This window comes from Gossypium hirsutum, chromosome A11 (assembly GCF_007990345.1).
Source record: "Gossypium hirsutum isolate 1008001.06 chromosome A11, Gossypium_hirsutum_v2.1, whole genome shotgun sequence".
In the NCBI taxonomy this organism is placed as follows: domain Eukaryota; kingdom Viridiplantae; phylum Streptophyta; class Magnoliopsida; order Malvales; family Malvaceae; genus Gossypium; species Gossypium hirsutum.
Window position 1 is genome coordinate 102110266 of NC_053434.1, and position 22304 is coordinate 102132569.

At 36.4% G+C, this 22304-nt stretch overlaps 2 protein-coding genes and 1 pseudogene across 4 annotated transcripts; 1 reads left to right on the forward strand and 2 right to left on the reverse strand.

Moving 5' to 3' along the window:
* Positions 1-5380: 5380 nt before the first annotated feature.
* On the reverse strand, positions 5381-6276 carry LOC107892210 (germin-like protein subfamily 1 member 14; annotated as a pseudogene).
* Positions 6277-9423: 3147 nt separating this feature from the next.
* LOC107961905 (germin-like protein subfamily 1 member 14) lies at positions 9424-12755 on the reverse strand. The gene is made up of 4 exons (XM_041082118.1): positions 12652-12755; positions 10379-10409; positions 10094-10277; positions 9424-9977 (listed from the first exon to the last, which is right to left on the reverse strand). The coding sequence occupies exons 1-4, from the start codon at positions 12753-12755 to the stop codon at positions 9424-9426; spliced, it is 873 nt and encodes a 290-aa protein (XP_040938052.1).
* Positions 12756-16250: 3495 nt separating this feature from the next.
* On the forward strand, positions 16251-17342 carry LOC107892220 (germin-like protein subfamily 1 member 7). 3 transcript variants are annotated; one of them, XM_041080385.1, is made up of 2 exons: positions 16251-16455; positions 16527-17342. In XM_041080385.1, exons 1-2 carry the CDS (start codon positions 16328-16330, stop codon positions 17137-17139), a joined length of 741 nt encoding a protein of 246 aa, XP_040936319.1. In that variant the 5' UTR covers positions 16251-16327; the 3' UTR covers positions 17140-17342. The 3 variants fall into 3 exon arrangements, with proteins under 3 accessions (XP_040936319.1, XP_016672728.2, XP_040936320.1); XM_016817239.2 differs by having other exon boundaries at positions 16251-16451; positions 16586-17342; XM_041080386.1 differs by having other exon boundaries at positions 16251-16448; positions 16586-17342.
* The last annotated feature ends 4962 nt before the right edge of the window (positions 17343-22304 follow it).

Below are 22304 nucleotides of genomic sequence, written 5' to 3' on the forward strand. Positions count from 1 at the left end.
TTCCAGACAAGCTGTCAATCTGCGTACTAGTCGCTTTAAAAATCATATCTTGAGCTCTGGAACTCGAAATCCAGTTCCGTTAATTTTCCCTGAAACTAGACTCATATTCCCATCTACATATTGTTTTCTAGAATTTTTGGTTGGGCCAATTAGTACAGTTTATTAGTCAAAGTCTCCCATGTTACTGGGGTCGACTATGCTGACCTTTGCGCATTACGACCTGGATATCTCCCTGTACAGAGCTTCAATACTGATGCCGTTTGTTTCTATAGAAACTAGACTCAGAGAGAAATCTATACATATATGGTATGACTCCTAATTATCTCTGGTTAATTTATAATGAATTTCCAAAGTCGGAGCAGGGAATCCAGAAACCGTTCTGGCCCTGTCCCACGAGAACCTGATTATATCTTAACATACTGTCCATATGATCTTTTCGTTACTTCTATATGAAAATAGACTCATCGAACTTCGATTACATAATTTATTCATCAATTAATTCCACTCTTAATATTTTTAGTGATTTTTCAATCTCATGTCACTGCTGCTGCCAGCATCTGTTACGAAAGCAACTATGCCCACTTCGTGTTTACTCCTTGATCTAACTAATAATTCATCATGCATATCACAAATTATGATCATGACTAACCATGCCAAAGGCTAATCATTGTCAAACTTCCCCCTACTACACTATTGCCATATTATGAATTTTAACACCAAAATAATCAACCATGACGTATGGCATAAAAAGGTCGAATTATCAAGATTTGCGACCTAACGTATGAATCCAAACCCAACCGAACATTTATGCCATTTTCGCATGGCTAAAAGATTACATACCAAAGTTCAAACACAACATAATAGCCTATACATGCCGAAATGTTCTCCTAAGCCAACTAAGAAGAAAGTACCAAAACTTGCTTTCCGGTGTGATGACTTCGATGACGGCCCGACCACGCAAAAAGAGACGAGTCCAAGAAACCTAGTATGGGTGACAAGGAAACACCGAGTGAGTTTATAACTCAGTAAGTCATAAGCAATACGCTACCATCCATTAATAACATTATCACAAGAAGAAACAAAATGGAACGAGGCTAGTTACTCCATCCATACCGAACCATACCATAGTTCCTCTGACCTATCGGTTCAATCTCATACCAAATCATGCATTCACATTCCATATACTCATCAATAGGATATTCGAGGCATTTTCATAAATCATTTTATTTTCGTTACAATCATACAACTAAACGGCCTTTCACCCATTCCACGATAAATCTTATGTACGTGACTTCAAGTATATTCGTCACATGGGTTCAAACTTACCAAGCTCAACTCCAAATATAGACATAGCACCTATTAGCCATGAGCTCAAGATACTTACCCGATCCGCTGTCCGTGATCGACTCAATAGTGTCGCACACTTAGTGTCCATAATGATTCAAGAACATATTAAGTCCGCACACTCAGTGCTATATAATCAGCTCGCGCACCTAGTGCTACATAATCAAACTCGCACATTTAGTGCTACATAGTCAAACTTGCACACTTAGTGCTACATAATCAAACTCGCACACTTAGTGCTACATAGTCAATTCGCACACTTAGTGCTGCACAATTTAAACCCGCACTCTTAGCGCCAATCTCATGGTCATACTTGTTTATACCCGCACATTTAGTGCCGAGATCAACAACTCAATACATCTCACCTCTTTTCTTTTCATTCAACACTTTCATCATCACATACGTACATGCATATATATATATTTATTCATTCCATTCAGCATCATTACATAGACGTTATGACCATTTGAATTAATACCAACTATATGCTTAATGACTTACTTTATGTTGGGTAAAATAATTCCGAGTCGGCTACTCGATGACCTTCGATTTCCCCTTGTTGGACGCCTCTCCTTTAGGTTCTTGAGCTTAAATAATACAAATAAGAGTATTCAATATTTAACCCAATAACATGAATTTATTTATCACATTCGGCAATCACATATCATTAAATTTTCAAACCAAAATGTCATTATATGACCACATATACACATATCCATATACTTAAGCTCAATAATTATAATGTAATATCATGTACCCACTTTAAGTATTTTGCCGAATATACTTAATCATACATACACCTAACCAAAACAATTTCCTAAAATCTTTATATCATTTATACACTAAGCCGAATACTCTCACCAAGTTCACCTATATTCTTCAACAATTCCTTCATTGATCAAACACATATTCGGCTAAAGAAATGGCAATTTTAGCAACCTTCGATTTAGTACTTAACTTTTACCACATATCAAATAACTCATTTCCTTACTCATGTGACCACGTATATTCGGTCATGCATACACACATAAAATCAATTTGGAGACTCTATCAATCCAACATACATTCGGCACCTTCATCCACCATTCTACCAAGCATGTAATATTCAAACACAACCAAACTCACATTCGGCCCTAGCTCATAACAAGGTAGCCGATTCTTTTTATAGTTCAAACACTCCTCTATCATCATTCACCTAACTTTAACATGAAACAACAAAACTCACCATTTCTCATCCAAATAACATGAACAACAACCATTTCTTGAACACTTTCTCATGACCGATTGCTCATGTTACCAACAAGATTCAAGATTTGAACATGGGCTATTTAGAACTCAAGTCAATTACTAAAACATGCATGCATCTCAAGGACAACATCAAACATACCTTAGTCTAGCAAACCACCATAGCCGATTTTCTCAAGCTTTTCCCCTTCCTTTCTTTCCTCTATTCGGCCAAAGATGTTCAAGAATGAACACTTTTTTTTTTCTTTCTTCAATTCATGGCAACAAGGGGGTATGGATGAGACCATATTATTTTTTTTTCATCACCCTTCCTTTCATTATTTAATCACCATGCTCATTATTTTATTTTTCTTAACATACATCACTAGCATAACATGTTGGAGACATGTTTCCACCCATAGCATGGCCGGCCACTATGCTTTAGTTTGGCTAATTTGACATGCAAGAACAACACTTTCCCACTTTAATACTATTTGGTCCTTACTTATTTACCTATCATAATTTTCCAAGTCTTTCAACTAGATCCTTTCAAGCAAAATTCACATTCCTAATATAAAATTAAAACATCAAATTTTTGTACAAGTACTATCACACATATAAGATATGCAAATAAAATTTTAACTAAATTTTATGACTCGGTTTTGTGGTCCCGAAACCACATTCCGACTAGGGTCGAATTAGGGCTGTCACACTATGGTTTCCAACCCCACAAATTTTGTATAAAGTGACTCATTTTGGTCTTTTGGGCATGTACCTAGGAAGCTTAGGCTAAAAGTCTCAAATGTTAAGTTACATATGATATGGTCTTTTGTTAATTATTTAAACTTGTGTTGAAATGAATTCTAGTTGGTGTGGGATATATATGAATTGGTTGTATTAAAATGTATATATGTGATTTTAGGTCCCTTTTAACTTGTAAACAAGTTGATTTTGGAAGAAATAGATTGTCACGTTGCGATGATGAACTTCTAACATCGCGACGAGAAACAAAGCAAGGTTCTTGCGATGACACTGTTGCTTTGAAGTCACGACAAGCACCAAACAGAGATTTGTGTCGCAACAAGGAACCCTTGGCATTTTGATGTCAACCTAAAATTTTGGAATCCTTACAATTAGGTTCTTTTTCGACCTTAGGTTAACAAAAGAGCTTTCATAAACTCGTATAAGATTCGAAAATGATGATGTATCGTGTTATACACATGTTTTAGTTATATTTGAATGTTTAACAATTTGTAATTTGATCTTAATTGCTCTGACAATGAATGTGGCACATTATAACTCAGACCCGATGATCGAGTTGAGTATCGGGGTGTTCCATCTCTCAAAAACTTAGTACATAAACCTATTCAAGTCTCTCAAATATATAGGACTTTTTGAGACTTGCTAGCATACCAAAGATTGACCACAATCCCTTCTTGACAACAACTAAAATTGCTAAATAGAATATTATAACAATGACCAAAGTAAGTTGGGTTGTTGGAAGATAAGTTTCAAGTTTTGTCTCAATCTAACATCCTTAATTCAAGGAATTTGGTACACTCGATCCAATCCGATCCTTAGGATATGCTTCTCTAAGTGAATTGATAATCATTGATGGACTTGAATAATCCCACAATATAACACAACCTAAAAATTTATTTCAATAAATTGACAACTTTCAAATATGGCAAGCTGCTTTCTTTGATGCAGTGGTGATGGAAGTGGGTATTTTCATTGGCAAATTGCAACGATATCAAATATTTGCCTCAACACCACCGTTAAATGGTAACAAAATTTTAATGGTGAATTTCCACGTTAGTCACGCTAAAATTTGTGTAAACTACTACCTATTAATCACTCAAAATAAGGGTCATTCCTATTTTGGTGACTCCAAAATTTTTCATATAAATGCACCGTAAGTCTTCCATTACCATTTGTTAGTGGAGTGACCAATTTGATAAATTTCTTATTTAGGTGACTAAATTTACAAAATAAAAAAATTGGGGTGACCAAATTAGAGACGAGCCCTATTTAGAGTGACTAACGATATAATTTACTCTAAATTTTTTGACATACAATAATGAGACATACAAATATAATAATTTAATTGATTTTAAGGTTTGAGCCTAATTTTGCTTGGGTTGGGGCTAATATTCACGTAAACTTTCCCAACAATAATGGCCCTAAGATTCAAACTCAATCCAAATTCTTAGGGAAAATGTCTAGGGCTACTTTTTCCAACCATTTGTTAGTATAATTTAATTGATGTATATGATATATAAGATTCACCCATGATTTATTAACCAATAAAGATTAATAATTATAAATAATAATGAGTAAAAATTGGTTAATTCTAAAATGTATAGTTTTTTAATAAATAAAAAAATTAGTAGAAAAATGATTAAGTTAATTATAAATATACTATGATGAGTCATAATTCTCGTAATAAAGTATACATAATTTTTTTAAAAATATAACTTACAAAATGACCTAATATTATAGCTTATAAGAAACTATTAACAACGAAAACACCATGTGATATGCTAAGTGGGAGGTTGTAACACCAATTTAAAATAATCACTATCTAGAAAATTAGCAACTAAGCAAATCTTAATACAAAATGCAAGACAGAAAAAACTTAACATGAAACATGAGTCACTAGCTCTTAACATTGCAAGTAGACTAGCAGACTAGAAACCATGCCATAACCATCAGATCAGGCACATTATTAATAAAAACACACATTATTTAGAACAAAACAATCATAACTTCTTATGATTGAAGAAATTTTATTCCCATATATTTAAATGAACTAATTGTTGTCCCACCAAAATTTGGATTGAAGATAGGTAACAATATTCTTGTCCAACTGGAAGGCCTTAGTGAGAACATCAGGATTAATGGGAGGGTTAGAGCCAAATACTGCATTTGCAATCGTGATAACTCCTGGATTTTGGCTGCTGAGACCAGCAAATGCAACTGCTTTGGTATTCCCGATATTGAATTGGAAGTGGATGAGACCGACAGGGAAAACAAACACATCACCAGGGTTTAGGACTTTGGTGATGAGGCGGTTATCTGTGTTGGATGTAACAAAACCGACATAAAGTGTGCCTTCCAAAACCACTAGGATCTCCGTTGCACGAGGGTGCGTGTGAGGAGGGTTTAGGCCACCATATGGAGCATAGTCAATTCGGACTAGAGATATGCCGAGAGCTAAGTCCCGGTATTTGTGCCACATTGACAGGAGTCACAGTTGATCCAACCGGATTTGAGGTGTTTCTAGGGATATTAAGCCCTGAATAGAAGAAGTCTTCTGCATTGGCAAGCTTTGGGTCCTTGCAGAACTTTCCATTTACAAACACTGCATGAAATAAAGTAAGGTTAGTCAATATCGTGAATCCATGCAAAAGTATGAATTCTTATGAAGAACATGTTACTTCAGATCAAAGGCTCTAGCGTCTTGCATAATTATGGACTTAAAGATACTAGTCAACAAGAGAGTACTGAGAAGTACCACCATTCTTGGTGTCATTGATGGCTACACAGAAGCCTTGCAGGGGGCTGGGATCAGAAGCTGAGGTTAATAAGGGACTGAAGGCCAAGATGGCAAAAGCTGCAACGAAAAGTTAAAGTCGTTTCATCATAATTGATGTGCAAGCACGAAATGTATGCTACCAATTGGGAGAGGGGTGGGAAATCCTGCATGGCAAACAGGTCTATATATAGGCATTGAAACAAAAGAACTCGTCCTGATTTGCCTTTCATCAAGAACGTCAAGACTAGGCGTTTGCCTTCACAATTAGTTATTTCTTATTAGGAGGTGAATCATTCTTCAACCACTACACTTTCTAGTTCTGTTCTCCTCGTACATCATTTCAATATATGTCGTGGAATTGGTCTTAATTCACTCGCAGTTCTAAACATTTTCTTATCCAGGCTTTGACTTTTCCTTCTCAGACTAAAGTTGATGGGAAAAGGAGGTGCTGAAAATACATTGTTATCTTATAATTTGCTAGTGACAAGAAAGTTTTCTTGTAAAATACTTCTTTCAAATATATATATTGCATCAAATATGAACTCAAAAATAATTCCATCTGGCCTTAGGCAAACAAATATATATATATGTAATTTTTTATTCAGATTGTGGGGATAATTTAATTTAGATTTGGAGTTGCTGCAAGCAGCCGGCAGTTTTGAATGTAAAACTAAACTCGGTCATTCTTTTAGTTAGCATGATCAAGGAAATGCTATGGAGACAAAAACTTAAGCTTGATTAAAGGCTTCTGATTTTGTCTGTAATCAACATGTTATACGATCTCAGTTGACATAGTCTATTCTGGCATGTTCATTTGTTCTGACATCTGTGCTTATCACATCCACAACATTGTCAATTTCTTGCAAGTTCAATGAAGCATGCATGCAAGAGCGAAACTTTCCAAGTCTGTTGATCACTTCAAGTACCCAAAAATGAGCTTTGAATTAATCACTGATCCAATTCGTTGCCAACTTTGTAATAAAATATTTTTTAAGCCTAATTAAAGACTTGAATTTTTCCTAGTACAGAATAAACTTCAAGGCTTCAGTTACCTCACAGACTTCGAATCATATTAGTTTGAGTGATCACACCGCTTTGTTTAATACAAGTTTATTGCTAGTCAGTAACGCCATGAACTAACAGGTACGATATGATGCAATAGCAAAGAGTTTGATATATTAAGAAAGTGGTAAATTTGGTGTAGGCTTATCCAATGTTGTCCAAAATCGAATATACAGACTTTACCCAGTCAAAATCAAGTGATTAGGTATATGATATATTCCACTTCTGGATTAATCAAAGTGATTAGGCATGTTTGGACCTCCTTTACAATTTTATCTAATTACATTAACATTTTATATCTATTCATAATTCTCTTTCTAATATTTAAATTTAAATATGTCAAAGGTTCTTGTACTCTTTCAAATTTAAAAATTTAGTCCCTATATTTTAAATTTCCATGCTTTTTTATTTAAAAATTTTAGTTCCTTTGTTTAATTTTCCCGTTAAAGTTAACATTGTTAAAGGTAAAATAACATTTTTAGACTTCAATATTTACAATTTTTTTTTGTCAATTTGGTTCTTACCCTTTAAAAGTTCATAATTTTTTTTAAAAAATAATTTATTTTTCATATTCTCTGATTTTTAAATTTCTAGCTAGAACGATGGCTCACCATTGGCTAAAGGCAGTTAAGGAAGGGGTTTTCGTTAATAAGTGGACTTGCAAGGATGACTTAATCATATGTGTCCAATGTTGTTGTGTGTTAAAGTAATTTCAATATTCGGTGGGATCCCCATGTAAAAGGAGCTTAGAAGTTTAATGTTGACGATTCCATTTTCGAGAAACTAGGGACTTCAGGTTGAGAGAGTATGTTGCATTATGATTGTGGGGCTGATAGGATTTCAAGATTCTAAAGATACTAAAATTGTAACCGTTAAATGTGCCCTTAACTTAAACTAAAAAAGTAAGATAAAACTGGTCATTAAATAAGATTGAAGAAGTGGCTTTCTCTATGGTGTTTTGAGTGGCTAATGAGATAGCTCACTCTTTGGCAAAAGCAACATGCTTTAGGGGTGTCATGTTTTCTATTTTCTAGTAGTGATGGAGTGGTTCTTTTATTATTCATGTAATCTATTATAATCTAGTTTATGTAATCCAATGTTGCTTTTTTAAGGTGTGTCGAACTGCATTGCTTGATTTGCAAAGTAGGATATGATAATTAAGAAAATTACCTTTCAACGAAAAAATTGTATATTTAAAGGGAAAAAAAAACATTACTAGCTTATGCTCCTATAGTCGAACTTCATGCAGGATTGACCTAACCTTGCATTCCAAATAGAAACTTCTTGCACCAATTAATGCTCATACTTGCTTATGTTCCTATAGTTAAATCAGCTAAGGAATGGTTGTCGCTAAAGTGCTCAACAATTTTTCCTCTTAAGTGGAATACGGGTACATAATAAATATAGCTTAAAACACAAGAAAAGAAAAAGTCAAATCATTAAGGAAACTATTTAAAAACATAAAAAATAAAAAGTAGATATAAGTTTAAAAAAACTATTTAAAAATAAAAGATAAAAAGATGTTTTAAAAACTATTTTAAAAACATAAGAAATGCTAAAATTTAATTCTATTTAAACTGGACCAGATCGATTGGGTCAAGAACTAGTTAGGGTATCGATCCGATGAGAGGTAAAAAATTAGTTGACCTGCAAGTTAGTATGAACTGGTTAAACCGAGCTAAAAAATCCGCTGAACTGGAGGTTGATTCGTTTTTTATATTTTTTTTTTATTTTTCAATAATTTATTTGCTTTGAATCGATCGGATTAGTTGTTCTAGAAATCAATTGCCTAGATCAATTAGAAATCAGTTCAAACTATTTTTTAGCTCAGTTCAAGCAGTCCATACCAATTTTAAGCCAACTGATTTTTTACGTCTTGTCGGCCTAATACCCAACCGGTTCCCACTCCGATCAGTCAGTCCAGTCCAATTTAGATAACATTAAATTTTAAGTTTTTTATATTTAACATCATTTGAAAGAGTTTTTTTTTTGAATTTTTTATATTTAAAAAGCATTGAATCTACAGTACTACCATAAAAAATGAAAATTGAAAACAAATTATTAATAAAAAAAAGAAAGTAAAAATAGCAATAACGAAAACAATAAATTTCATTACTTAACAAAGAAGCTTACAGCAACATAAGCAAATAATTTTTATATTTATTCTTTCAAAAAAAATTATTATTGTAGAAAAGGAAACAAGTCAAAGATTATTGCAAACAAATTGTGAATTTGAATCCAAATTGAATTATACCCTAATTGTTAGCCCACCAGAATTTTGACTGAAGATTTTTCACCACATTCTTGTCCAATTGGAAAGCCTTGACGAGAACATCGGGATTGATGGGTGGATTTGATCCAAACACTGCATTGGCTACGGTAATGACACCAGGATTCTGGCTACTCAAAGCAGCGAAGGCAATGGCATTGGTTTTCCCCACATTGAATTGAAAGTGAATGAGACCAATTGGGAAAACAAATACATCTCCAGGGTATAAGACCTTGGTAATGAGACGATTATCGGTGTTGGATGTCACGAAGCCAACGTAGAGTGTGCCCTCCACAACGACTAGTATTTCGGTGGCACGAGGGTGAGTATGAGGGGGGTTTAGGCCACCATTTGGTGCGTAATCAATTCGAACCAATGAGATGCCAAGAGTGTTAAGCCCTGGTATTTGAGCAACATTAACTGGAGTAACAGTCGATCCCACTGGATTTGATGTGTTTCTGGGGATGTTGAGCCCTGAATAGTAAAAGTCTTGTGCTTTAGCAAGCTTTGGGTCCTTGCAGAACTTTCCATTAACAAACACTGGAGTGGAGACGAGAAGAAGAATGTTATAATTTCATGTACCATGCCATGAAGAGGTTGTAGAATGTTTTATTTGAAGGTCAAGTTTAAGAAGAAGAGATAAAAACAAAACTTACTAGCATCCTTGGGGTCATTGATGGCTACGCAGAAATCTTGGAGAGGACTAGGATCAGATGCATAGGCAAATGGGGAAGCTAGAGCCAAGAGACAAAATATTAGGATGAAATGGGCAGTTTTTATTGTGATAAATGGAATTTTGATTGCTTTGGAGAGGATGAGGAACTCTGCTGCAGAACATGACTATTTATACATTACAGTCTTTGAGCTAGTCTATGTTTTTCCATTTCTGATGAATTGTTCTTCAACTACTACCCTTGTCTCTTCCCACTTCTAATGCTTACATCAGTATCATTGTCATGGAAGTAGTCAAATCTGTAATTAAATTATGTCTTTTGTATTACTTAATACAACTTGGTCCATTCGAACGTTGACTTTAGGAGATATCCAAGGTTGCTATGGCTGCGGGCAGGCAACCCTGTTCATGCAAGATACAATGAAAATAATGTTAACAATAATCCAAGTTGGAAACATTTTGCCATTTGTGTTGGTGCTGTAACTGAAACTAACAGATTCAGTGCAAACTTGTCAAGCAAGTCTCAAGACTTGCTGAGCAAACAAGAGAATTCGAGCAAGAGAAAGAAAGAAAAGCTAAGAAAAATGAAGAGAAAAATTGATGAACAAACTGAACTTCATTCATAAATTGCATAATGGCACAATGCCAATACATAAACCAAGCACTAAGCTTGTCAAAAACAGCAAATAATTACCTAAACATCACCTACCTCCACTAATGACATGGAAACTTGAAATTTTGGCTTGTAAACTTATACAAAGTTGTGTTTACAGCTCATACATAAGCTAATTACATCAGTCAACAACCTAACTTAGTTAGAAATGAACTAAGATTACATTTCATTGACTAGGAATTACAAAATAAACAAAATAAGCTTGCATCAGCAGCTCCTGCATGACTTGGTCTTCTTGGCCTGCATGCTGTCGAGTTTGCTGCATGCTGAACCAACTTCATCACTCCTCATTGGTTTGCATGGAGCAAACACCTAGCTTCTTTCTTAGACATTCGAACCTTGTGACACTAAGGGCTTTGGTTAAAATGTCTGCAAGTTGATCCTCTGAATTACAGTGGATCAGCTTTACTTCCTAAGCTTGCTCCATTTCTCGAACAACATGCAACTTGATGCTGAAATGTTTTGTTCTTCCATGGAACACTGGATTTTTAGCAATTGCTACTGCAGATTGGTTGTCACAGAAGATCTCAGTAGCTTCCTCTTGATGCACATTCAAGTCAGCCAATATTTTCCTTAGCCATATGGCTTGGTTGACAGCACTTGCTGTTGCCACATACTCTGCTTCAGCAGTAGATTGAGCTACTAGACTTTGCTTCTTTGAGCTCCAACAAAACATGGCTGAACCAAGGTTAAAAGCATACCCTGAGGTGCTTTTCATGTCATCTATCGAGCCAGCCCAGTCACTATCAGTGTAGCCAACCAGCTTCAGATTTCCTTCTTTGCTGTACTTCAAACCATAGTTTAAAGTGCCTTTGACATATCTCAGCACTCTCTTTGCAGCTTGGAAATGCTTCTCATTGCAGCAATGCAAGAACCTTGAGAGCAATCCTACAGCATACATGATGTCTGGTCTAGTGGCAGTCAAGTATAGCAAGCAACCAACTAAACTCCTGTAGGTTGTTTCACAAACTTGCTTAAAATCACCTTGGCTCGATAGTTTTTCTCCAACAGCAACAGGTGTTTTAGTTGCCTTGCTGTTTTGCATGGAGAACCTGGTCAGAATCTTTGTGGCAAAGCTTCTTTGGCTTAAAAATATCTCATTCTATACTTGAGACACCTCCATTCCAAGAAAATATGACATCTCCCCAAGATCAGACATTTCAAACACTTCCTGCATCTTGGTCTTGAAGTCAGCCAGCACTACTCGATCTCCTCCTGTCACTAGAAGATCATCAACATACAGGGACACAATGAGTTGTATTTGTGTCCCTTGTTTCTTGACATACAGTGTTGGCTCACTCTTGCTTCGATCGAATCCCAGATCAGTCAAGTAGCCATCGATTCTGCTATACCAAGCCCTTGGAGCCTGTTTTAATCCATATAGGGCCTTCTTCAGTTTGTAGACCATATACTCTCTGCCAGCTATTTCAAGCCCTTGTGGTTGTTCAACATAGATGTCTTCATCTAAGAAACCATTTAGAAAGGCTGATTTCACATCAAGTTGATGGATCTTCCATTCGAGCTGTGCTGCTAAGGCAATCAGCAGTCTGATGGTGTCGAGCCTGGCCACTGGTGCAAAGGTCTCCAGGTAGTCCAAGCCATACCTCTGACTGAACCCCTTAACAACTAGCCTTGCTTTCAGCTTGTTCAAGGTACCATCAGCATTCTGCTTGGCTTTGTACACCCATTTCACCCCAATCACCTTCCTTTTGACTGGCCTTTCAACCAATTCCCAGGTCTGGTTCTTCTCAATCATGCTGATTTCCTCAGCCATTGCCTGCTTCCACCCTTGCTGAGCCTCAGCCTCTTCAAAGTTGCTTGGTTCAGCTATGGCTACATGAGCCCTTTCATAAATCTCAGCCAATGACCTTGTTCCTCTGACTGGTTCATCATCAATATCCATTTCAGGGACATTTTTGGTCTGGCTCAGCTTGGTCTGCTGCAAGTTCTTCAGAAACTTCTTCAGGTTCATGTCTTTCCCAGTTCCAACATGACCTCTCATCAAATACCACATCCCTGCTTACTGACACTTTGTTTGTTGAAGGATCTAAAATCCTATAGCCCTTCTTAACAGTGCTATACCCCACCAAAACACCAGGTCGAGCCCTTTCAGACAATTTGTCCCTTTCAACAGCAGGTACATGTGCATAACAGATGCATCCAAAGACCTTCAGATGAGCCAGTGATGGCTTGATGCTAAACCAGGCCTCGAATGGAGTCTTTTGATCCAAAGCCTTGGTTGGAAGTCTATTTTGAATGTATGTTACAGTGTTAACTGCTTCTGCCCATAGTGCTTTAGGCAGATTCTTCTAAATCATCAAGCACCTGGCCATATCCATCAAACTCCTATTCTTCCTTTCACTTACCCCATTCTGCTGAGGTGTATATGTGTTGGTAAGTTGATGTTTGATGCCTGCCTTATCACAGAAGGCTTGGAACTGAGCTGAGGTGTACTCAGTCCCATTATCAGACCTTATGGTCTTCAGCTTGCAGCCTGTTTCAGTCTCAGAAGCAGTCTTGAACTTCCAAAACACAGTGGCCACCTCTGATTTCTATTTTAAGAAGTAAATCCAGCAATATCTCGAGAAATCATCAATGAACAGTATGAAATACCTGTTTCCACTTAATGACTCAGTCTTCATAGGGCCACACACATCAGTATGCACCAGTTGGAGTTTTTCAGAGGCTCTCCAGGCTTGATTCGAGGGAAATGGGAGTCTGGCCTGCTTTCCTAGCTGACATACTTCACATACATCATCATGGTCCACTGAGTTGATGAAATTTTCAGCCAGGTCCTCTCTGACCATTCGGGCCATTGATCTGAAGTTGGCATGTCCCAGTCTTTGATGCCACAGCTTGGATTCATCTGAAGTGGCTGTGTAGGCAATGTCTGACTTTTTTGTCCAGTCAACCACAAAGCTCTTATCAGCCATAGGGACTGCCATCAGTTTGGATCCACTTGGATCACTGATTTGGCACTGGTGGTCTTTAAACACAACTGAATAACCTTTTTCCAGCAACTGAGCTATGCTGAGCAGGTTTCTGTCAATTTCAGGCACCAACAGCACATTTGAAATTACTTTGCTACCTGTAAGGGTTTATATCAGCACATCACCCTTGCCTTCAGCTTGAATAAAATGACCATTTCCTATCTTGACTTTAGTTCTGCAGCTTCTGTCTAAAGACTTGAAGATTGCAGCATCAGGTGTCATGTGGTTGGTGCATCCACTGTCTAGGAGCCAACCAGATGAGGACCTTTCCTGAGCAGCTGAGCATGACACAGCAAAGACTTGCTCCTCTTGGTCACTGTCCTCCTTAGCTACTCGAGCCTCAGCTTTCATCTGTTGAGTCTGATTGTGCCTTGATTTGGCCTTGCTCTTACAGACTCTCTCAACATGACCCTTTTTCTTACAATGCTGACACACAGTATCTGGATTAAACCAGCATTTTTCTTCTGAATGACCAGCCTTTCTGCAGTGCTTGCAAGTCTGACCTTCTCTCCTTGCAGCATCATTCTTTGGCTTGTCTCTCCAGGCCTTCTTGCCTTTGTAGGCAGTATTTGTTCTTGCCTAAAAGGCACCTTCTTGGTGCTCCTCCAGTCTGCTTGCTCTCCTCTGCTCTTGAGCATATAGAGCATTGATCAACTCTATCAGGGAGATGGTGGACAGATCCCTTGAGACCTCGAGAGATGAGATTTTTGCCTCATACCTTTCAGGCAGAGTTGCTATAACCTTCTCCACTATCCTAGCTTCATTGAACTGCTCTCCAAGGAGCCTGATGCTGTTAACCACAGCCATAATCCTGTCAGAATATTGCTTGACAGTTTCTTCTTCCTTCATCTTCAAATTCTCGAAATCTCTCCTCAAGTTTAACAACTGTTGCTGCCTTGTCCTCTCTGTCCCTTGAAACTCTTCCTGCAACTTGTCTCAGGCCTGTTTTGGTGATTCACAGGCCATAATCCTTGTGAAAATCACATCAGACACTGAGTTTTGGATGCAAGACATAGCCTTGTGCCTCTTGGTCCTTTCATCAGTATGCTGCCTGATCTGAGCCACTGTTGGATTAGCTCTAAGTGGCTCTAGTTCAACATCAGAGTTGACCACCTCCCACAGATCGAAAGCCTGCAGGTAGGTCTTCATTTTGACCACCCATATGTGATAGCCTTCTCCATTGAAGACTTGAGGTGCAGCTGGTGAAAAGCTTGATGAAGCCATGGATTTGTGTAACAGATCCCTTAAGAAATAGGCTCTGATACCAATTGTTGGTGCTGTAACTGAAACTAACAGATTCAGTGCAAACTTGTCAAGCAAGTCTCAAGACTTGCTGAGCAAACAAGAGAATTCGAGCAAGAGAAAGAAAGAAAAGCTAAGAAAAATGAAGAGAAAAACTGATGAAAAAACTGAACTTCATTCATAAATTGCATAATGGCACAATGCCAATACATAAACCAAGCACTAAGCTTGTCAAAAACAGCAAATAATTACCTAAACATCACCTACCTCCACTAATGACATGGAAACTTGAAATTTTGGCTTGTAAACTTATACAAAGTTGTGTTTACAGCTCATACATAAGCTAATTACATCAGTCAACAACCTAACTTAGTTAGAAATGAACTAAGATTACATTTCATTGACTAGGAATTACAAAATAAACAAAATAAGCTTGCATCAGCAGCTCCTGCATGACTTGGTCTTCTTGGCCTGCATGCTGTCGAGTTTGCTGCATGCTGAACCAACTTCATCAATTTGGCAGTGTTTACCAGCAGCTGGGCTTGGTTAAAGTGTGAAAGAGATTGCCATTGTGGGTTGAGGGAGATTAACTATTGAAACCTTTGACATGATCTTTTTCCCTCATTATCATCTCCTTTTGCAATTAGTGATCTCAATTTTATTTTATTTTTTAAAAAAATTAGAGGAACTTTTTTTCCAGGCCGGCTTATTAACCAGCTTCAACATCTATTAATTAATTCAAATAAAATTGCTTGATTAAGTAAGAAGTATTTGCAAGAAAAGCGCCTCGGAGTGATTCAATACTTGTGGTTTTATATCTCTCTGAAAATACACGTGCATGGACATCTTCATGAAAGCCCGGTTGCATTAAATGTAATCTGCATATAGTTTTCACCGTTCTATGGATATATAGGAGCACTGCAACTTTGAAATACTGCTAGAGGCTAATCAATTGTGTATATATATATATTATATATTTATATATATATGTACACATTCAAAGTCAGTAGAGTAGTTAAGACGACATTCGGTATGTTAAAACGACCAGTTCGACGAGGTTGAAGGTGTAGAGTAGTTGAAGAATGATTCCTTCAGATTTCTTTAAAATCCAGTAATCGCTTCAGACTTGGCAAACCTCTTTTTTTATTTTCCTTTTTAAAATGGAATTGTTAAAGAAATAAAATGACAATGGACCTGTTCAGTGACTACTATCTATAAATGGACATGCTTTGAAACCAGAATTATCACCCCTCATAAAGCAACAAATCCTAGAAGCTCAATTTGATCAGGTTCAGGACTGTTGCTTACAACAATGAAAGGTGTTCAATTCCTTGTAGCATTTGTCCTCTTGGCTTTGGCTTCCAAACTTGTCTCAGCTTCAGATCCCGGCCCTCTTCAGGATTTCTGTGTAGCAATTAATGATACTAAAGACGGTGGTGTGTTCTTATAATTCTTTGAAATTTCATCTTTGCGATATATTCGTTTTAACTCTGAAAAGTGGAGAAATATAGCAAGTACAAGTATTGGACAAGTGTCCAAGTAGTAAACTCTTTTCTTTCCATTTATGCAGTTTTTGTTAATGGCAAGTTCTGCAAGGACCCCAAGCTTGCAACCGCAGAAGACTTCTTCCTGCCTGGCCTCAACATTCCTGGAAATACATCAAACCAAGTAGGATCAATGGTCAATCCAGCCAATGTTCAACAAATACCTGGACTTAACACTCTCGGCATATCTCTTGTTCGAATTGACTATGCACCTTACGGTGGCCTAAACCCTCCTCACACTCACCCTTGTGCCACCGAAATTCTAGTCGTTGTGGAGGGCACACTATCCATCAGCTTTGTCACATCGAACACGGATAACCGTCTCTTTACCAAAGTCCTTTACCCCGGAGATGTATTCATTTTCCCCGAAGGTATGATTCACTTCCAGTTCAACATAGGGAGTACGAATACGGTTGCCTTTGCTGCTCTTAGTAGCCAAAACCCAGGGGTGATCACCATTGCAAATGCAGTGTTTGGCTCTGACCCGGCCATCAATCCTGATGTTCTTGCCAATGCCTTCCAGCTGGATCAAAATATCGTTAAACAACTTCAGTCCCGGTTCTGGTGGGACAACAACTAGGGGATACTTCTAAACCCCATGAACCTTACTTAGTAGCTAATTGTTTGGATGATGTTTAACTTATTTTTCACGTTGAATTTAGTTGAAAGAAAAATAAAAAAGATAAAAGAGGTTTCTCATGTACCTTAGCTTATTGTAACCTGTCGTAATATTATTTTTGTCATACCATATGGAGTCTTGCAATTACAATTTATTTTTAGTTTGAAGTTTGGATTTCAGACCTTCGTTTAGGGATATGAATGAATCACTACGATTGAATTCTTATATTAAATTGATAGAACGAGTTGATTTCTTATGTACTTAAAAAAGTTAGTTTATGATAAATTTAAATTATTTAATTTTTTATTAAAATAAAATTTATATTGTTTTTATTGCCACTAAAATCAAAATTCTTATTAAATTGAAATTGCTTAATTAATTATATTTATTAATCTATTAAGTTTTTTTCGATATCTAAATAGAATTGAAGTTTTTTATGGTTCCAACTAGCCTATCTCTATTCTACTTATCATCAACAAAGATGTGCTTTCACAATCAAATGGCTAGGCATTTTAACTTAGAATAAAGCGAAACACATGAATGAGTTGAATAATATAAAAATTGGTTTGTTATGTCTCTCTAAGTTATTTCTTTTATATATATATATATATATAACCAGTTTCCTTCACATTCAAGATGTATAATATCATATTCAAGACACAAGGAATTGCCGAGAGGGATGAAGGAATGGTTAGACAAGGGTATGGAGGTTCAAATTATCCAGGCGTGAAGGTGGTTTATCTGTGTCCTAAGATCTTGTGCTTTGAAAAACATACATTTAGTGAATGATATGTTGAAAGTTATTGAGCAAAGCATTTCATATCACAACCTGCAAGTCCAGATTGCTTATTAGGTATTTCTGACAAAATTTTACTTTAATTTTCTTTCTTTGAAAGGCTAAGAACATTTTATACAATAAACAAGGGGCACAGAAGCATATAAAAAAATGTTATTCAACTAAAAATATTTTTCCTCAACCACAAATGAACATTTTAATTGATTGGGAAGGTAGAATATAGTTGTTTCCATTGAGTTTGTGACCTATGATAGGAGTATGAAAACTTTCAAATCCATCCTGATTCCTTTTGGACATTGTTTCATGTTTGGGTGAGATATCGACCGACAACTCCATTGTTTTTTTTCTTCAGTCTTGCAATTTCTAGTCATTGGGAAAAATTGGATTAATGATATATGTTTTGGAATTGATACCTTGAAGAATTTGAAGAATGAAAAACTATTTTATTCTAATTGAAACTATTTAGATGCTAAAGTGGGGAAAATTAAGAAACTAATATACTATTTCACATAAAATTAGGGAAAATATCAATGGCCGATTTCACAAAAGTAAGTTTCCAAGTAAATCAGATTCTCTGGTTTCAATATTTCCAACTAAAATGATGGCTTACTACTGGCTAAAGGCAGTTAAAAATGGGGGTGTCATTAATGAGTGGACTTTTTAGGATGACTCAAGCTTGTGTGTCCAAGACTGTTGTGTGGTTAAAAACAAATTTGATGTTCGGTGCGATCCCTATATAGAGGGAGTTTTGAAGTCAAATGTTTTTTTTTTGGCTTAATCAAGATATTACAAATTTCAACATTTGCAAGAAATGCTAACATTCAACAAGATACAAAATTTCCCCAACGAATACAACCCTAACCCAAGATCAAAAAACCAAACTCAAACAGATAATAGCAAACAATAACCCACAAAAATCCCAAAAAACCCTGTCTATTGAACAATCCTCAAAACAAAACAAAAAGCTACACAAAGCACCCCATAAAACCACATAACAGCTTACAAACACACCAGTAGGAACACAACTACATCATACCAAAAAATCACCACCATGCCTTAAACATACCCGGCCTTTTCAAACCTGCAAGCCAGCGTAAATGCCATCTTATTACCGTGCTTCTCTACTTTCGAGAAGGAAACATTGCTAACTCTAGACAACCTGATTTCAATTTCCTTAAAGAAAGTATACAGCAACCACGGTCTCAAACCTTTGTTCTCAACCCAACTAAACACCTCAATGGATCGAACTTCAATGATTAAAGAACCTTTACCTTTCCAGCCCATCGCTAAAAACAAATCCAAAGCCATCCTAATTGCACCCATCTCAGCTGCGAAGAAGTCTTTCACTACAAATAGTCCAAAAAATAATGCCCTTGCCACCCCAGTCGAATCTCTTAAAACCCCTCCACACCTGACTTTATCATCAATCTCCATACTACAAACATTAAATTTTACCCAACCAACACTCAGAGGACACCAAAACCTGCCACTAAACCCAGATTTTCTAAAATCACTCTAGCTTCTATATGGACAAAACCACCAAATTCTCTCATCCACTCTTAATTCATCATGCACCGATCTAATCCACATCAAAGCCCACAACTTTGAATGAAAAACCAAACTGGATGTTGTAGGCCACTTTCTATCAAACACCAACTCATTCCTTGCTAGCCACACCGACCAGCAAACCGCTCCATTCCACCTTCCACCATTCAAAATTTTTTCTCCAAAGTCCCTCAATGAATTTGAATCAGAAAAGGAGATGCACCTCTTTCTCCGGTTCTCTACTGCACCAAGGGCATCCACTCTTCATTTGGCTAATCTTCACACCTCTTCTAATTAGGAACTCCTTAGTAGGAAGTCGATCTATTGAAACCAACCATAGGAAACGTCTCACTCTAGGAGGCACCTTTAACTTCCAAATCTTATCATAAGCAAAACTAATGTTAACCAAATCTTCTTTTATCAATAATTCTGTTAATTTCTTTACCAAAACACCCTATTGCTATCATGAATCCAAATTAATCTATCCTCCTCCTCAGGTATCAATACATTACTGCTAACAGCTTCCTTTAAACGGACGACCATATTCAACTCCTTGCTCAATTATCCTCATTAAACCTATTTGAAATCGAAAATTTTTTTACCAACTCTTTCTTATTCATGGTTAAATGAAACAGCCTTGGAAATTCCACTCTCAGAGGCTTGTCACCACAACAAATATCCTCCCAGAACAAATCCATATTACAGTTCCCCACCAGCCAACGAAAAGACTCATTCCCCATCCATTTAACCAATTTTGAGTCTTTCGCATTCTCCACAATACCCCTCCAAACCACCGGCATATCTTTTAAATTGCTCGTTCTAAATCGCCATTGTTACACGGGGGAACCATACTTCGCAACAATAATTTTTCTCCACAAAGCTCCTCTGTCCATCTCGAATCTCCAGCTCTATTTGGCCATGAGTGACTTATTTTTGACCCTGAAATCCACCACACCCACGCCCCCTTTTTCCTTTGGCAAACAAATCTATTTCCACTTTACCTTCACCATTTTCCTCCTACCACCTACACTACCCAATAAAAAATTCCTTCTAATTTTGTTAATCTTATTGACCACTCCAATAGGAGCTTGAAATATTGACATAAAATAGATAGGAAAAGAGGATAACACAGCATTAATAAGCACAACTTTGCTTGCCCAAGAGAGAGATCTACATTTTCAGTTCGATAGTTTCCTCTCTACTCCTTCCACAATTCCATTCTAAGAAGAAATCTTCCTTGGATCAGCTCCTAAAGGTATACCCAAATAATTGAATAGCAATTCCTCTATCTTACATTTACATACTGTAACCATTCTAAATAAGAACTCCTCTTCAGTTCCAAATCCCACTAAGCATGACTTCCGAAAATTAATACTTAATCTAGAAAAATTTCAAAATAGCGAAGAATGTACTTAGTATTCCTTACCACATCCTTTTCCGCCCTTAAGAATAAAATGGTATCGTTCGTAAATTGGAGATGTGAAACTAAATGATTCCACTTTCAGAAAACTAAGGACTTTAGGTTGTGGGGTTGTGTTTCATTATGATTGTGGGGTTGATAGGAATTCAAGAATATGAATATGCTAAAATTGTGACTGTTAAATGTGTGCCTGACTTAAACTAGAAAAGTTTGAATCTCCAACATCTTCTCGAATAAATCCCTAAATTTTACTCGCCAAAATAGAAAGAATGTCCTTTAAAATAGTCGGACTGGCATACTGTGCATTTTAAGGGACATTTTCTAAGATAATTACCCCCACATCTTCATTATAAGAAGCCAAGAGTTTTATTAGTTCAAGAAAGTTACCTTGATATCCTGAATCTTGTGCTTCATCGCGTCCCTTAAAGGCACAAGCTTGAAATACAAGTGACTTAACAACATCTATTGACACCTTAATCTGTAGCTGATTTCTTGCAACTTGTTCAGAATTTTGTTTCTCAATAATCCTCTCAATATTTTGGAAGGAATTACAAAGATCGAGATAACTTTTCATAGCATTCATATGTAAAGAATTTGCATCTTTACTCATATGAGTAGCAAAAGGACATTTAGATCCTTCATTGACCTTCTTCCATAATCAAAATCCTTGGCTTGTAAAAGTATTTCAATGATACCCAAATGGCTTGTTGAAGAGAAAACAAGAAAGGAAATACCAAAATAGCATTCTAGAAATTCAAATTTTGATGAAGGCATCGATACTTTAGGCCTAGGTATTGATATCGATGTTAAAAACGATACCAAAATCACATTCTATTTTGGAAATTTTGAGTTAAAAGTTCCAAATCAGTTAAAATTAGTTAAAAGCTCACTAAAAACTCTACAATATATTGGATTCAACTCAACATTTAAAACCAATTCAAGATGCATTTAAACTACTTAAAATAACTCTAAATCAATCACAATTATTACTTTCACAAAACACATTTGCATACATACTTATAACCTCAATAATTCATTTCATATAGAACTAAAATACTTCAAATAAAAACCAAAATAGATAGAGTTTCAAGATTTAGCATTTTAGTCCCTAACACTTGGGAACACTATAACACCCTAAATCTTAATGTTTCTGCTTTTGCGACTAATTGACACAAGTGTGTATCTACTTCAATGGTTAAGTGTTCTGGGTGTGTGTGAGTGGTCCTAAGTTCAAGCCATATCTTTGGATAATTTTGGCTTTTTCCTGAATTAAGCCTTAATTGCTAGTACAACAGGCTTATATTAAGTTATTTGTAATTTCATATCAGAATGGGCCTACTGGTCTGGTGGTTAAGTGATGTGTTG

Bases quoted from the DNA above. Each gene is read 5' to 3' on its own strand.
- LOC107892220 (XM_041080385.1), top strand. From the start codon at position 16,328: ATGAAAGGTGTTCAATTCCTTGTAGCATTTGTCCTCTTGGCTTTGGCT. The intron at 16,456-16,526 runs GTTCTTATAATT...GGAGAAATATAG, and splicing joins GATACTAAAGACGGTGGTGT to CAAGTACAAGTATTGGACAA.
- LOC107961905 (XM_041082118.1), bottom strand. From the start codon at position 12,755: ATGAACCTGAAGAAGTTTCTGAAGAACTTGCAGCAGACCAAGCTGAGC. The intron at 10,410-12,651 runs GTCATTGGCTGA...ATTTAATTACAG, and splicing joins GAACCAGTCAGAGGAACAAG to ATTTGACTACTTCCATGACA. The intron at 10,278-10,378 runs GTAAGCATTAGA...ATGTATAAATAG, and splicing joins TCCATGACAATGATACTGAT to TCATGTTCTGCAGCAGAGTT.